We start from the raw sequence: 16,921 nt of genomic DNA, 5'->3' as shown, positions 1-16,921 counted from the left end.
TCCTGTCTATTCTTCTTTACTTTCATCCTATGCTCCCTTGTTCTAAAGCTTCCATTCAACTGAAAGAGACCTGCCTCCTGTGCATATGCCATGAAGGTATTTAAATGTCTCGATCATATCTCCTCTCTCCCAGCATTCTTCCAAAGTATACATGTTGAGATCTTTAAGTGTCTCTCCACACGCTTTACGACAAGAACCGCTGACCATTTTAGTAGCCACCTTCTGGACTGACTCCATCCTGTTTATATTTTTTTGATGGTGCGTTCTCCAGAATTATACACAGACTTATAGAGAGGTTTATCACCTTCTTTTCTGCTGGCCATTCCTCTCCCTATGAACCCAAACATCCATTTGGCTTTTGCCGTTGCCTTTTCTACCAAATAGGAAGGTCATCAGATATGATCACTCTCTTTAGTGAACAGAAATACTTCACCCCCTATAGTGTACTTCTCTTCATGTTTTTTTTAGCCCAAATGCATGACCCTGCATTTTTTTTAGCATGAAATCTTAGCTTCCTGATTCCAGACCACTCCTCAAGCTTCGCTAAATCTCTCCTCATATTAGCCAGTCCTTTCAGAGTATCTACTTTGTCGCAGATATTGGTAACATTTCCAAAATCAGATTTTCCATAATCAAGGCAGAATTAATCTTTTCAATTGCCTTCACTTGGGCTTCAAGCTTCTAGAGGGTTCTAGTATCCAGAATGAGCCCCACTGAGACAGCAGCTTCCAGCTTCAGTATAACATGACATTTCTTGCAGAATAATGTTGCGTCCGTCCTCTTGGCTAGAAGCCTCTGGCCTGACAGATATCACTCCAGACCCAGAGGTGCAGGGTCCTGTTCTGGAGTTCTCACCGCATTGAATCCTAGCAGGTTTCCCCTGCTTCCCTGGGTGGACCTTCACTCCTTCTGTAGTGAATGATAACACCGCTGGAGCGGTAATCCACATTCAGGTTGTGGTGATGGCATCAGCAGTCTAGGGCTCAGTGAGGTACTCTCTGAGAGAGGAAACACCAGTCAGCCACAATATCACAAAAAGGTCCATTGGACGGGGGAGGGGGGGAACAGGTTGAGTTGAGAGTTGTTGTCCTGGGATTGATGGGCTCAAAGTTTACCCTTTCTTTTCCCCATAAACACAGTGGAGATGGACAAGATCTGTGGCTTGTTTACAATTTAGATCTCCCTTCACTGAATCCTTGAAGGTTTTACAGAGAACATTTTTAGCGCATCAACCAGCCACTAATAGTGCTCCTGACAGATGTCCCTCTTAGGATCAAACTGAGTCTCTGCTGGTCCTAGCCATGGCCACCCTGGAGCGGACAGGTGTGACTTTCTGCTACAGATCTGCACTTGTATGCAGGACTTCAGCGCCACCTGGTGGATGAGAGCTCACAGTCCTGACTGAAGCTGTTCCAGCCTTACTGTTTTGAAATAAGGGCACCTTCATGGACCCACTGAGGTCATCTGCTGCCTGTGAGTGGTAGATCAGAGGATCAAATGCAGACCCTATCCCTGAGACAAGTGTGAGAAGGGCCTGGAGGGAGATTCAGTAACTGACACATCATGATAGCAGAGATGCCACAGTTACAGGAATTTGATGCTTTTTTCTTAGACTGGACACTTTAACCTGTATTTTCTCTTTTTACAGACTCCTCTGGCCACAGCTGAAGGTATGTCCTTACAGACAGGTTTTTCATGATCATGGGATGGGGTACTTCATGACTGGGGATGTTTCCGGACAACTGGGTATGGGGTTGGGAGTGAGGGAGGTTATTGCCTGTTGAAGAATAAGAAACAAAGTAAGACTAAATGGTCAGTTTCTCCCATTTGAGGTCTTATTTGCTGGGCTGCTGTGAGGGGTACTAAGCTGTAATTTTCTGTTTTCTTTTGTACAGGAAGGAAAACCTCCAAGAGTCCTGTGAAGATGATTGAGGGATCAGAGATGCTGCGAGCAGGTAGCCCTTCCCTTGTACTGCCAGCACCGCCGTGGGGAGTGGGAGCTGTTGACCCCTCCTGCTCTGCAAGGCTGCCTGGCAGTGGGAAGTGAAAATCCCAGCAAAACATTTTGGTGCTTCTGATTCCCAGGGCCTCAGAAATGGTGCAACCTAAGAACAAGGAAGAGGCAGCTGCTTGAGACTCCCCAGCCCCTGGTGCAGTGGCCTGAGAATCAGGGGAACTGGGTTTGATTCCCACTGCAGCTCCCTGTGACTTAACCCTCCCTTGCCTCGGGTACAAAATAAGTATCTGTATATAATATGTAAACCACTTTGATTGTAACCACATAAAGGTGGTATATCAAATCCCATCCCCTTTCTTTTGTCCTGCAGTGTCCTGTGACTCTTTTCAAGACAGTCTATTTCTTTTCACCAGATCCACAAACAGGCAGTGTTTGATTTCCATCCCCTTTCTCTCCTTTCCCCCCACACCCCCAAATCAAGCTCCGGGGTGCCTGAGTGTGGTTCAGAATATTTTACTATTCAGCCGAATAAGAATAATGAAAAATATTATTTGGCCGAACATGAATAATGGGCATTGAGCTTTCACATAAAAAATAATTAAAGAAGCAAAATGACATCAGAGATCGTGTTTATTTCAGTAGGATTTAGCACAGTAGATTATTCGTATTCAGGTTTAAATCACTATTCGACAGATACGAATAATGTATTTGGTGCCAAATCGAATACAAATATTCGGTAGAGCTCGAGTTTAGAATCCTGCCTAATGTCAGAGCCACATTGGCTGCCAATTTGCTAGGTACAAGGACCAGGAGGCAGTAAGGGTTGTTGGGGAGAAGGGGGAGGGGAATTCACTAGTAGTCTTATTTCCTTAGGAGTCAATATTCAGCCGGGGCAGTCAGCTACTGAGACTGAAATAAGTTCAGATATTCAGCCTCATTATCCAGATAGTGGCCAGTGTTGAGTATCCAGATTCTGTGGCAATAACAGCGACATTCAGGACCAGTATCCAGACAGCTAACAGGCTGAAGTTAACACAGCTTTTATGCTGTCCCAACCATATCTGAATAGTTATGCAGACTGAATATTGCAGCTAGCAGGATAACTCTGGCCACTGCCCCAGTGCTATCTGGGTAGATCCAGGATGGTCTGCAGTGATTTCAGATGCTGCTGAAGATCACTGGCCCCGGGTAGCAAGGAAAGAGGATGGGATTTGATATACCGCCTTTCTGTGGTTACAATCAAAACAGTTTACATATTATATACAGGTACTTATTTTGTACCTGGGGCAATGGGGGATTAAGTGATGCCCAGTCACAAGGACCTGCAGTGGGAATCAAACCCTGTTTCTCTGATTCTCAGGCTGCCCCTCCACGCCAGGTGCTTTTAAATATCAGTTTTAAAAACCTGGAAACCCATTGCCAGTTCAGCATTAATTAGCAGGTAGGGCTGTCCTCACCAGCCAGTTGGTTTGTGCATAAAGAAGGTAGAGAGGTTCCTGATGAGAGCCAAACTCAAGCATAGTGCCAAATATCCATTCTTCAAAGGAGCTGAGTCTGTGGCTCGCTTGGGCAGAGGACTCAAGATACAGGCTCTGAAAGGAAGTCTTTACCTGAAATGTAAGGGAATTGATGTAGAACACTTTCTGACTCTCTCTTGAAGGGGTAAAGGACACTGGCCAAAAGACATTAGGTACCATTTATGGAGTTTCACACCACGTTGTGCCCTGTGCCAGCCACACAGTAACAGAAGTTTAATGTCAGGAAAAACTATATGTGGAGTCAGAAAAGGTGCAGGAAAATGAATTCCTTTATGTGTGGTAAGAAAGGCTAAACAGTTTAGGGTCCTTCACCTTGGAGAAAATATGACTGAAAGGGGATGTGACAGAAAACCTAAGTGGGCTGGAACAGTTAAATAAGGAACAGCTATGTAACCCTTTAAACAACACCTAAATAAGAGGGGACTCCAGAAATTAACTGGCTGATTGTAAACAAATCATAGAACATTTTTCTTTTCCACAGCACATAGTTAAGCTATGGAATCTGTTCCCAGAGGATGTGGCCAAGGTGATTAACACAGCAGGATTCAAAAGGAAGTTTGGCAGGTTCCTGAAGGAAAAGTCAATGAAAAATTATTAGCAAGGTAGACTTAAGAGAGCCCTTACTCATCCCTGGAAATGAGCTATGGGAAATAGATAAACCATGTTGGATCTGCTGGGCTTGATAGACCTGATCCTGTTGCCAAGGAATAAGCTTGTCTCCTTATCCATCCCCCTCTCTAACACGGTCTCCTTGCTGTTCCCTAGGAGTGGTGGCATGGTTGTATCCAGGCTTCACTATGTGTCTTTCAGAAAACTGTGCAGTGCCCCTGCTATTGGTCTTTGATTGGACACGGAAACATTGTAGTCATTCAATTTATCTTGATCTGTGCTATTGTTACATTGTAGCAGTTTCAGCCAGGCAGGAGTTCTGATAGTCTCACTGAATCTGGATACCAAAAACTACTACTACTACTACTACTTGACATTTCTAAAGCGCTACTAGGGTTACGCAGCGCTGTACAATTTAACATAGAAGGACAGTCCCTGCTCAAGGAGCTTACAATCTAAAGGACAAATGTACAGTCAGTCAAATTGGGGCAGTCTAGATTTCCTGAAAGGTTAGGTGCCGAAAGCAACATTGAAGAGGTGGACTTTGAGCAAGGATTTGAAGATGGGTAGGGAGGGGGGCTTGGCGTAAGGGCTCAGGAAGTTTATTCCAAGCATAGGGTGAGGCGAGGCAGAATGAGCGGAGCCTGGAGTTGGCGGTGGTGGAGAAGGGTACTGAGAGGAGGGATTTGTCCTGTGAGCGGAGGTTATGGGCGGGAACGTAAGGGGAAATGAGGGTAGAGAGGTAATGAGGGCTGCAGACTGAGTGCATTTGTAGGTAAGAAGGAGAAGCTTGAACTGTATGCGGTATCTGATCGGAAGCCAGTGAAGTGACCTGAGGAGAGGGGTGATATGAGTATATCGGTTCAGGCGGAATATAAGACTTGCAGCAGAGTTCTGAACAGATTGAAGGGGGGATAGATGGCTAAGTGGGAGGCCAGTAAGGAGTAGGTTGCAGTAGTCAAGGCGAGAGGTAATGAAAGCGTGGACGAGAGTACGGGTGGTATGCTCAGAGAGGAAAGGGCGAATTTTGCTGATATTAAAGAGAAAGAAGCGACAGGTCTTGGCTATCTGCTGGATATGCGCAGAGAAGGAGAGGGAGGAGACGAAGATGACTCCGAGGTTGCGGGCAGATGAAACGGGGAGGATGAGGGTGCCATCAACTGAGATAGAGAGTGGAGGAAAAGGAGAAGTGGGTTTTGGTGGAAAGATGATAAGCTCGGTCTTGGACATGTTCAGTTTCAGGTGGCGGTTGGACATCCATGCAGCAATGTCGGATAAGCAGGCCGATACCTTGGCCTGGGTCTCCGCGGTGATGTCTGGTGTGGAGAGATATAGCTGGGTGTCATCAGCATAAATATGATACTGGAAACCATGAGATGAGATCAGTGAGCCCAGGGAAGAGGTGTAAATTGAAAAAAGAAGGGGTCCAAGGACAGATCCCTGGGGAACTCCAACAGAGAGCGGGATGGGGGTGGAGGAAGATCCATGAGAGTGTACTCTGAAGGTGTGGTGGGAGAGATAGGAGGAGAACCAGGAGAGGACAGAACCCTGGAACCCAAATGAGGACAGTGTGGCAAGAAGTAAATCATGATTGATAGTATCAAAAGCAGCGGATAGATCGAGGAGGATGAGGATGGAGTAGTGGCCTCTGGATTTGGCAAGGAACAGGTCATTACAGACTTTAGAGAGTACCGTTTCTGTCGAGTGTAGAGGGCAAAAACCGGATTGAAGCGGATCGAGGATGGCATGAGAGGAGAGAAAATCAAGGCAGCGGCTGTGAACAGCACGCACAAGTATTTTGGAGAGGAAGGGTAGGAGGGAGATGGGGCGGTAGTTGGAGGGACTGGTAGGGTCAAGTGATGTTTTTTTGAGGAGAGGTGTGACTATGGCACTAGTGTACTATGGTATCCTCACCTAATGTAAGCGTGAGGCTCCAAATGTGTTCTCCCAGTCCAGGGATTCCTTGGGATCTAACCTGGCCACCCTCACACTACAACAACTAATGTGTATGGCCATTTTAAACTGACCAGATGACTCCCTATCACAGGCGCCGCTCCTGCTTGGATTCTCATTGCATTGGTAGACGTGTGGCTTCCTTCTTTTCTTGAGTAGAGGAGTGTGGTAGCCGTGTTAGTCCACTCTTAAGGTTATCAATAGAAATAAAACATGGAAAAGAAAATAAGATGATACCTTTTTTATTGGACATAACTTAATACATTTCTTGATTAGCTTTCGAAGGTTGCCCTTCTTCGTCAGATCGGAAATAAGCAAATGTGCTAGCTGACAGTGTATATCATCATGCTTTTCTTGAGGAATGAGATACGGAGCCATCTTGTAAATTAAGGGCTAGATGCACTAAACTTAACGAGCCAGCAACGTGGGTTTTAAACTGGTTCTAGCCAGTTTAACGCGCAAGTAGTAAACCGGGACATGCACAAAAGGGCATTGTCCTGTCACGGTAGCAGCTAACGAAAACGGAATGCAGATGAGCAAATTAGTATTATAATGTGTATGCGATGCGATGCGATGTACTACCGTTTTCCGATCCCCTTACCGTGAAAAACCTAACTGGAGGTCTGCACCTCTCGGGGCTGCTGTGAGGGAATCAGAAGGAAAAAAACGTACAAACCTTACAGCTGTCTTTTTTTGGGCTATTTTCCCGCTCAAACCTCCCCAGAAAATTCTTGCAGAGCTCAACAACACCTATAGCGAGCTCCAAAAACGTCTGAGAAGGACTACAATCTGGAAAAAAAATGTCCAAGTGCTCGTCAGGGACATCCTTCTAAAGTGCCTAACATGGATGTCCTTCACTCACAAAAACAAAAAAGGACGTCCCTGATGAGCACTTGGACGTTTGCAGCTTTCTCCAAGTGAAGGGCTACTAATTATTTTAATCATTGCTTTAAAATTTGAATGAATGAGCTTAGATTTGTCCCCCTTCCTGCGAGGGCTAATGGACGATTGTGAGCCCCCCCCCCCCCACACACACGGCCTCTCAGCCAATCATAGCGCGTTTAGCTGACACGCCAAGAGAGACCTGGAGGAGGGGCATAATTAAAAGGGACGTCTAAATAGTCCTCGCACATCCCGATTCTCTCCGGCGGTGGTCGTAAGAAAAACGCGTCCAAGAAGGACGCCTATGAAAAAATCTGCAGGAAAAAAAAAAGTCCCGTCAGGGACGACCCTTTTTTTTTTTTTTAATGTGAAGCCATCTTTGGCATGCGCAGAGCAGCCAGTATAACGATTGGCTTCCAAGGAAATTGTGTGCAAATGAGCTAACAGCGAGCAGCTCATTTGCATGCGATTTCCTTCATGCATGCCCTTTCCTTACCGATTTGCTAAGGGATCGGTAAGGAAAGGGCTCTTTACATAGGGTTAGTGCATCTAGCCCCAAGTCGTTGGTTTTTATTTTGACTGTTGTGGGTCTCTGATGAGATGTAGAGGAAGATTTCCTGTCCTCTGTGGAAGGACACATGGTCCACATGTAGGAAAAGTGTAGAGGCCTGGGGGATAGAAAGGCTCAGGGAGGAAACATCTTGGGAACTGAATACAGCCACAGGCTCTGCCAAGCTGACTTCTCCTTTATTCCAATGTGCTTCTACACCTGAGCACCTCACTCCCCTGGGCTGCTTGTCCCTCCCTGACACCCCTCGCCATCCTTCCCACCCATGCTTGCTGCTTGCTCTTGCTTTGAGCACTCAAGGCTGAAGAACTGCATGGGGTGAAAGGGCCCCCCCCCCCCCCCCCGAGCTTGGTGTTTAATGATCCCTGTGCTCTTTGTATCCCAGCCATGTACTCAGTGGAAATCACAGTGGAGAAGGATAAAGTCACAGGGGAGACCAAGGTCCTGTCCAGCACCACCCTACTCCCCCAGGACCTCTCCTTGCAAGGGGTCAAGGTGTACGAGGATGAGCTGAAAGGTAGGGGCTGAGGCCAAGATCCAGGGGCCGGAACATCTCCTTAAACTCTTTGCCAAGAGATATTCTGCAGGGACAGCGATTAAGGGCCCCACACAGTGCTGGGACTTCACATCCAGGAGAAGCAGCAAGATTCCAGACTGTTAAGGAAGGAAGTTTGGCTCGGTCTGCCAGCAAAAAGGCATATGGGTGTCATTGAGTGACTATGAATTTTCATGTGTCAGTGCGTGCATTTGTACACACGTGTGAGTGAACATGTCTGTGCATGTGAGTATGTGTATGTACATGTGCGCATTTGTGTGTGATTGAGTCTGTTTTTTGTGTGTGAGTGCATACCTGAATTTATGTACTTGTGTGTGATTGAACATGTCTGTGTTTGTATTATGCACCTGAGTGTGATTGAGCATGTCTGTGTGTTCTTGTGCCTTTGTATGTGACCATACATGAATCTTTTCTACTTGTGTGAGAGAACATGTCTGTGCATGTGTGTGTGTATGAGTATGTCTATACATGTGTGCTTGTGATTGAGCATGTCTGTTGTGTGTGGGGGTGCGTACATGAAAGTATGTTCTTGTGTGTGAGTGAACATGTCTGTGTATGTATATACATGTGTGCTTATATGTGATTGATTATGTGTGTGTGTGTACATTAATTTATAAACTTGTATGTGTGAGAGCATGTCTGAGTATGAAATACCCAGTGTATCAGAATGTAACTCACCATCAGCTACTACTGTACTTGTGTGTGAGTAATAGAAGGTGACTGAAACCAAATCAGCATCTGAAGTTTGCATTTCAGTTTCAACCAAAAATGGCACTCTCCCCCCCCCCCCCCCCACCTGCACAGAGAGTGGGTATTCCCAGGCCAGCCACAGCCGCTGCTGCCCCCCCCAGGAGAGGGCAGGTCCTCCAAGACTGGCTAGCCACCCACCCCACCCTGACCACAAACCCTCTGCTCTCTCATCACCCAAAGGCTCTCTAAAACCTTACCTTTAAATGCCCTGGTGGTCCAGTGGCCTCCTCCAGGCAACAGCGATTGCCAGTCGCTCTTGCCTCTACCGGTTCCTCAGCCAAATTGGCCACCAGGACTTCCGCGTTAGCCTCGTGAGACTGCCTTGGGATATCAACTCTGGGATATACAACTCTGGGATCTACATGCACCCAACACGCAACCAACACACAAAAAAGGACATACATTGGACATCATAACACACAAATTGGACCCGGACTCAGTTATCACACTCACCAACACAAGATGGACACCTACATTATGGTCAGATCACCATAAAGCAAATGTCTCCCTCTATTGGCAAAAAACACACATGAACATAATCAATAACCACCAGCGAACTACATACACCACGAGAGGAAAAATAGACCCCACAACATTTTGGCAAGAGATCTACCAGAACGAATGGTCAACCACTGCTGACACCATCCAATTCCTACAAGAATGGGACGATCTATGTACAACAACATTAGACAAAATCGCCCCGATCCAAACCAGAACATCACACAGAAAAAAATCAAACCCATGGTTCACCGAAGAGCTGAAAAAGCTTAAAACACAAGTCAGAAAATTAGAACGTGCATGGAATAAAAAAAGAGATGAACAAACACTAAATGCCTGGAAACTACTTCGGAGGAAATACAAATATACCATAAAACAGACTAAGAGACTACACTACAAGACAATAATAGGACCAAACTACAAAGACACACATAAACTCTTCCACCTTGTGAACAAACTGTTAGACACCACACCAGTTACAAACAACAGCAAAGATATACCAGACGTTGACAGCCTTGCGAAATACTTCAAGGAGAAAATTATACAGTTACGACTTAAAATACCTTCCAGCCAAATCGAATACGCCTCACTCCTAGACTGTCTAGACCCAGAAGACGGCATATACCCAGCAGACAGAACCTGGACCGAATTCGAATTATTATCAGAAGACCTCATCTCCGATACACTTAAAAGATATGCTAAATCCAATTGCAAACTAGACATATGCCCAAACAACCTCATGAAATCAGCTCCTCAACAATTCATATCAGACCTAACGAACCACATAAACTTCATGCTACAAAATGGACTTTTCCCAAAAGAAAAAGGAAAAATTTTACTCACCCCAATACCCAAAGACACAAAGAAAAGCGCAAGAGAAATAACTAACTACAGACCAGTAGCATCCATACCACTAACAACCAAAATAACCGAAGGAATTGTAACTAAACAACTCACCAACTATCTAAATAAACACTCAATACTACATGATGCCCAATCAGGATTCCGATCTAATCATAGTACAGAAACAGTATTAATTACCCTCATGACCAAATTTAAACAAATGATTGCAACCGGCAACAACATACTCCTCCTACAATTTGACATGTCAAGTGCCTTTGACATGGTTGACCACGGAATCCTACTACACACATTTGATTATTTTGGCATTGGAGGAAACGTCCTAAACTGGTTCAAAGGGTTCCTAACCATGCGTTCATACCAAGTCACATCAAAGTCAGCCACGTCTGCCGCATGGACGCCTGAATGTGGAGTACCACAAGGATCACCTCTCTCACCAACCATCTTCAACCTAATGATGATCCCCTTGGCAAAACTCCTATCAAACCATAACCTTAACCCATATATATACGCCGATGATGTAACAATATACATCCCTTTCAAACAAGACATCAAAGAAATCTCTAATGAAATCAACCAAAGTCTACACATCATGAACACCTGGGCAGACGCATTCCATCTGAAATTAAATGCTGAAAAAACACAGTGCCTGATACTTACTTCCCAATACAACACGAAGGAATTCACCACTATAAATACACCAAAACTAAACCTTCCAATCTCAGAAACACTAAAAATCCTTGGAGTTACCATCGACCGCCACCTAACACTCGAAACCCATGCAAACAACACAACAAAAAAAAATGTTCTACTGCATGTGGAAACTGAAAAGAATAAGACCATTCTTCCCAAGATCCGTCTTCCGCAGCCTAGTACAATCCCTCGTACTCAGCCATCTGGATTACTGCAACTCACTGTACGCAGGCTGCAAAGAGCAAATACTGAGGAAACTTCAAACAGCCCAGAACACAGCAGCCAGACTCATATTCGGAAAACCAAAATATGAAAGTGCTAAACCATTACGAGAAAAGCTACACTGGCTCCCACTCAAGGAACGCATTGCGTTTAAAGTATGCACACTAGTCCACAAAATTATTCACGGAGAAGCCCCAGCCTACATGTCTGAGTTAATCGACTTACCGCCCAGAAACGCTAAAAAATCATCCAGGACTTTTCTCAACCTCCACTTCCCTAACTGCAAGGGCCTGAAATACAAAGCGCTGCACGCGTCAACCTTTTCTTACATGAGCACACAGGACTGGAACGCGCTGCCACGTGGCCTGAAAACGATCTGCGAACAAACCAACTTCCGCAAATTATTGAAAACACATCTCTTTGAGAAAACTTACGGAAAGAACCAAAACACATAGATCCACACTCAATGTTCAGTCATACATCAACACATCCACTATGAATTTCCTATCCTGAAACCTCACCACACATATACCTCTACTCACAAAAATGTATACCATTTGTTTTCTGTCATGATATATTGCCCCTTGGCTCCTCGTTGTTTCCTTCCAATGTCTCAACGTTCTTTTCCATCGATATATTCCTTAACGTTACTTTGATTTTGTCTCGTATAACTCGTCACAATGTAATCCATAACCGAATTGTAACAAAATGTATTTCCATCATTCATAATGTATTGTAAGCCACACTGAGCCCGCAAAAAGGTGGGAAAATGTGGGATACAAATGCAATAAATAATAATAATCCCAGTGGCCATTTTGAGATTGGAACCAGTATAAGTGTGAGCAATTCCTGCTTATGCTGGTTCCAGTCTCAAAATGGCCGTCAGGACCTCCCGCAGCAGTCTCAGCAACTATTTTGGCTGAGGAACCAGGTGGGGCAAGATCAACCTGGGGATCACTCTTCCTTGGAAGAGGCAACTAGACCACCAGGGCATTTATAGGTAGGGCTGGGGAGGGCTTTGACTGGTCTAGGGTCCTGAAGTGGTGGGGAGGGGGAGAATTTCAGTTTTATCTGAAAATGCACTGCCATTTTCAGTCAAAACCTGAACCCAGATTTCGGGCTGGAATTTGGTTGGCCTCTAGTGAATAAGCATGTCTGTGTATGTATGTTCATGAACATATTCATGTATTTATAGATTTTTTGTTTCTGCAGTGGTTCATGAGGTCCGTGGGGATGACGGTATCCATCACAGTGATGTCCATCTTCTCAGCTCAACTGAAGTAGACGACCTCATTCATAAAGCTGATGAGGTGAGCGATGTTGAGAAGGGAGATGATGTTGGTAAAGGAGACATGAAGGACTCCAAGGATAACACACCCTCTAGCCGGAAAGCAACACCAAGGAAAGAGATCACTGGAGTGCAAGCCAAACCAGCAGAGAGCCCCAAAATTCTGAACAACCAGGAAGGAGCAGAGCCCAGTAAGGAGCAACCAGTCACCATGATCTTTATGGGCTACCAAAATGTGGAGGATGAAAATGAAACCAAAAAGGTCCTAGGTCTAGAGGGCACCATCAAAGCAGAGCTGGTGGTGATTGAAGATGCAGATAAAGCTGTGAGTGCAGACAACATGGGCAAGGAGCATGCCCCACCCAATGGGAGCACTGTCGAGCCAGCAGTCCTACCACAGAAGGAAGACAATCAGGTTGGGGGGGAGAAGCCAGAGGCCAATGACAGGGATGCCAAGGGCGGGGAGCAAGATCTGGATATGAAGAAACATCGCTGTAAGTGCTGCACAGTGATGTGAGAGAGTTAACAACTCCCCAACTCCCCTGTACAGTCGGACCCACTTCTCCTAACAAGACCTTTGCCCAATCCACAAACTTCAAATACACACCCAAAACACTCTTTTTTAAAGACTGGGGATGCCACGTCTGTAAAGTGTTTAATATTCAGCATTATGGCTTGCACTGCAGGAGATGGTGGGCTGGTCACCTCAGATTCCTGCAGGAGACAGTGGGGCTGGTCACCCAGTTCCCTTCTCTGCTCACTGATCCTTGTTGCATGTGTATGTTTATGACTTTTTGTTCTCTGCGCCTTTCAGTGCTGGTGGGACCATCTTTCTCCAGTTCTTTCAGTTCAGTTCCTTGGAGAAATGTCAGAAGACCTTTCATTTGTCAGGGCTGAAAGAAAAGACAACATTCTGAATCACAATGAAAAGTGGGCAGAGACCTTTGACAGCAAGCAATGGGGATCACATTCTGTGGAGGGGGTGGGTGGGGAGCAAGGGAAAATGGACTCTGTGATTTAAGCTGCACCCCAATCACTGCCCTACGAAACAGAGCGTAGAGTTCTCCTGCACATGGACAGAGCATGGCCCAGTTCCCCACCTTGCTCCCAAGCACCAGTGGAACGCGTTGGGTAGAACCTGGGCTTCAGCATCAAACATTTGTTTTTCTTTTCTCAAGATCACACTCGCTGCTGTTCTTCTCTTTCCTCTCAAGATCACATGCACTGCTACTCTACCACCAGCCCTGTGCAAGTCGGTGAAGCTACTGTGTGTTAGGGAGGGCTGCCTCTTGGGTTTCAAGGAAACAGAGTCCATCCCACTGTGTAATGAGGATCCCCTAGTTCTCCTATCCTCTGGGTGTCCTTGAACTTCCTTGCAATGGCTCATGAAGAGGGCTTTGTCTTCGGTCTGACCTCTCCTCATCAGCTCTGGGGACAAGTTCTTCAGAAGGCTATTGTGACTTGTCTGAGTTGGAGTCATGGGGCCATCCATGTGTGTCAGAGTAGTGATTTATCTCAAAGAGCAAGGGTGCAGAGTTCAGCCAGCAGCTAAAGGGGAATTCCATCCGAGTCCTCTGAGTGCAACTAGCTGCAGTTCTTTCACCAGTAAGCAGAGAAGTCAGTATGGACAATCCCTGTGTTACAACCAGTGATACCCAACTTCTCCCAGTACAAGACTAGGAGCAAAACGCTGCCCAGACCCTGCCTGGATGGGATATGTACACACAGCCACCTCTGGCTTGCAATACTCCTGTGACAATTTTTGGGACACTCTGGCTATGATCTTTAGAGGTTACTTCTGAAGGTTTTTTGCTTACCTCCATGTTGTGCAGACTAGGGGTTAGTGAAAACCTGCAGCCCAGCTTGCCTCAGTGAGCTGCACTGCAGTTCCCAGGCTGCTCTTACTGCTGGCTTCTATCTGTAAGCTCAAAACCTGACACAGTCTGAAAGCGGTATCCAGATCATATGTTTTATACACTGTCATATGCTCTCCCAGCATAGTGATATACATATTACACTGATAGAAAATCCACTCCAGGAGCAAAGAATGAAAACATTTCTCTAGTATTTGGTGTACCTTCCAGTACTGGGATTAGTGGTGAGAGGAATGAGTGAGACTCCATCTTGGCCTGTGAGGTCAGTGAGGGGAGGAATGAGTGAGATTTCATCATGGTCCGTGAGGTCAGTAGGGGAGCAATGAATGAGGCTCCATCGTGGTCTGTGAGGTCAGTGTTGGGAGGAATGAGCGAGACTCCATTGCAGTATGGGGGGAATGAGTGAGACTCCATTGTGGGGTGTGAGGTCAGTGAAGGGAGGAATGAATGAGACTCCATCATGGGCTGTGAGGTCAGTGCCAGGAGGAATGCGTGAAACTCCCCATGAGTTCAGTGAGCCAAGAGTTTTGTAGTGTTTAAGTGAATATAGTTTGGTATGAAATTAGGAGTATTTGGTTTCAGCTATTCTTTGCCATGAATCAGAGGTAAATTACAGAAAACCAGGGCCAGTCCCTAAGATAAGAGTGTGAGAAATACAGGTTTTCTTTGGGTTTACCAAAATGAGAGCTGTTTCAGTGCCACACTTTGTTCTGAGAGCACCAGCTATGCCAGACTCCAGATGTTGTGCAGAGGTATGTAGAAAGAGCAGAAAGGGCGGTGAATACTGGGCTTAATCGTGCTGGGCCACACTTATCCAAACTTCACAGGATCTAAGCCACTATATGATTTATGACCACCTGGCCCTCCTCCCTCTAATCCAAAATGGGCAGGACTAAGCTTGTTGGTTCCTTCCCTCCATAGCTCCCACATAGTCCCCCCCCCCCCCCCCCCCCCCCCCGTTGGTGTTGTGAATCTTTCCAGGGCAGCAGATACATCCTTGCTTCTCAGGCTACCCTGGAAGTCAGGTGCAGCTGTGATGGAGTGACTGCAGTTTTTCAGAGCAAAGGGCTATAATGTCTCACTGTGTGACCCACTGCACAGAGATAAAGGATGGCACCTCTGGGGTTATGGCATGGGAAGACTGTGTGCCCTGTCCTGGAGACCCCTTTCCCCAGCCGTCTGCTGTATGTAAAATGGATTCGTTTGCATATCTCACTTCTCCTCTTCCTTACTCTCCTATGCTGTTTAATTGTGACAAGGCATTTGAAGTTAGGATCATTGTAATATACCTGAATATGCAAATAAACTGTGTATTAATCAGTGTACAGTGGCCTCCTGCCTTTGCTTTATACCTCATACAACTTCATGTAAAGATGTTAGCCAATCAAATTGTGATATTAGATAGCCCTACCTCCTCCCTGGACACCAGTGGCATAGCTATGTGGGACCACGGGGGGCCTGGGCCTCCCCAAATTTCCTCTGGGCCCCTGGTTTTTCTGGCGGGTGTCCTCAACCCCCGTCAGCTGAAGCCTTGTCCAGCGCCGGTCTCCAGCGCCACCGAGTTGCCTGCCCTGCTCTTCCCCCCTCACGTCCTGCACGCTCCTTTTAGTGAAATTGAGGGTGGAAGAGAGAGCAGGGCAGGCAACGCTGAGGCGCAGAAGACTTCAGCTGTCAGGGGTTGGGGACCCCCGCCAGCCAAGGTATTTGCTGCAGCTTGCAGTTAGCAATTGGGGGAGCGGCAAGGTGGCAGGAGGAGCAGCGGGGGCGGTGGTGGGGCAGATCAAAATGTGCCCCCCAACCTTAGGCTCTGGCCCCCTCCCACCGTGAGGTCTGGCTACGCCTCTGGACACAGGGAAGGAACTTGCTCAATATTGGGGGTGCTCAGCACCCACAGAGCTGGTTACTGTGGTCCCTCCCCTACCTCATATTCTCTGTACAGTGTGCTCACAGCTGCACTGCATTAAAAACTGCCCCCACAGTATAAAAATGAATACCATGTACTGTTTATTAAAATCTCTTCAACTCTGGTTGGTAGATGTCAATATATAACAGAAGTAGCAGACACAGTGAGTGCGGACATAGATGCCAGCTGAGTGGGTGCTGAGCACCCCCAATATTGAGCAAGCTCCTTCACTCTATTCAGGGAGGGGTAATATGTGTTGTATTTAGCACCCTCAGTCATTTTGAAAAGTTGCACCTATGAGTGGGGGAGGGCAGTCCATCATAACCCTGGGGATGGGGGAGGGGGCAGCTTATTTATGCTAACTCTGCTCTCCTATGCTTGCCCCACCCCCTGTTTTGCTTTTCTTATGTAAACTGGTTTTGGAGCAAAGTTTTAATTGCTGCTTCACCAGTTAGGTCCAAAGAGAATCCACGTACGTGGAGAAACTCAAACAGAAAGGGAAGTGCGGGTGAAAACCAGGCTATCCAAAGACAGGACCACTGAAGTTGTGAAACTGAAGCAAAGTTTATTTGAAAAACAAACTGACTCGACACAATGTTGTGTTTCAACCAGATGGCCCACATCAGGAGTCTTAAAAACTTGGTTCAACAATGATAGTCCAGAAGTAATAACATTAAATTGCAATGGTCTTCAAAAAGACCTTTGTTGTGAGGTATAGCTGGATCGTGAATTGTACTCAGCTGGCCCTGGCCCCCCTGCCGCCGGGTAC

At 46.2% G+C, this 16,921-nt stretch overlaps 1 protein-coding gene across 2 annotated transcripts in view; it reads left to right on the top strand.

Annotated features, from left to right (window-relative positions):
- Positions 1-13,284, top strand: part of PALM (paralemmin) — a 78,870-nt gene extending 65,586 nt beyond the window's left edge. The window contains exons 6-9 of one of the 2 annotated variants that reach the window (XM_030217720.1): positions 1,649-1,670; positions 1,896-1,955; positions 7,893-8,024; positions 12,300-13,284. In XM_030217720.1, coding sequence (XP_030073580.1) covers positions 1,649-1,670; positions 1,896-1,955; positions 7,893-8,024; positions 12,300-12,892 — 807 coding nt within the window. In that variant the 3' untranslated portion in view covers positions 12,893-13,284. The remainder of the gene's footprint in view (positions 1-1,648; positions 1,671-1,895; positions 1,956-7,892; positions 8,025-12,299) is intronic. The other variant, XM_030217721.1, reaches the window with a different exon arrangement.
- The last annotated feature ends 3,637 nt before the right edge of the window (positions 13,285-16,921 follow it).

Source organism: Microcaecilia unicolor, chromosome 11 (genome assembly GCF_901765095.1).
Source record: "Microcaecilia unicolor chromosome 11, aMicUni1.1, whole genome shotgun sequence".
NCBI lineage: Eukaryota > Metazoa > Chordata > Amphibia > Gymnophiona > Siphonopidae > Microcaecilia > Microcaecilia unicolor.
The sequence above is the reverse complement of the archived record's forward strand: the minus strand, read 5'-3'. Positions and strand labels throughout refer to the sequence as shown.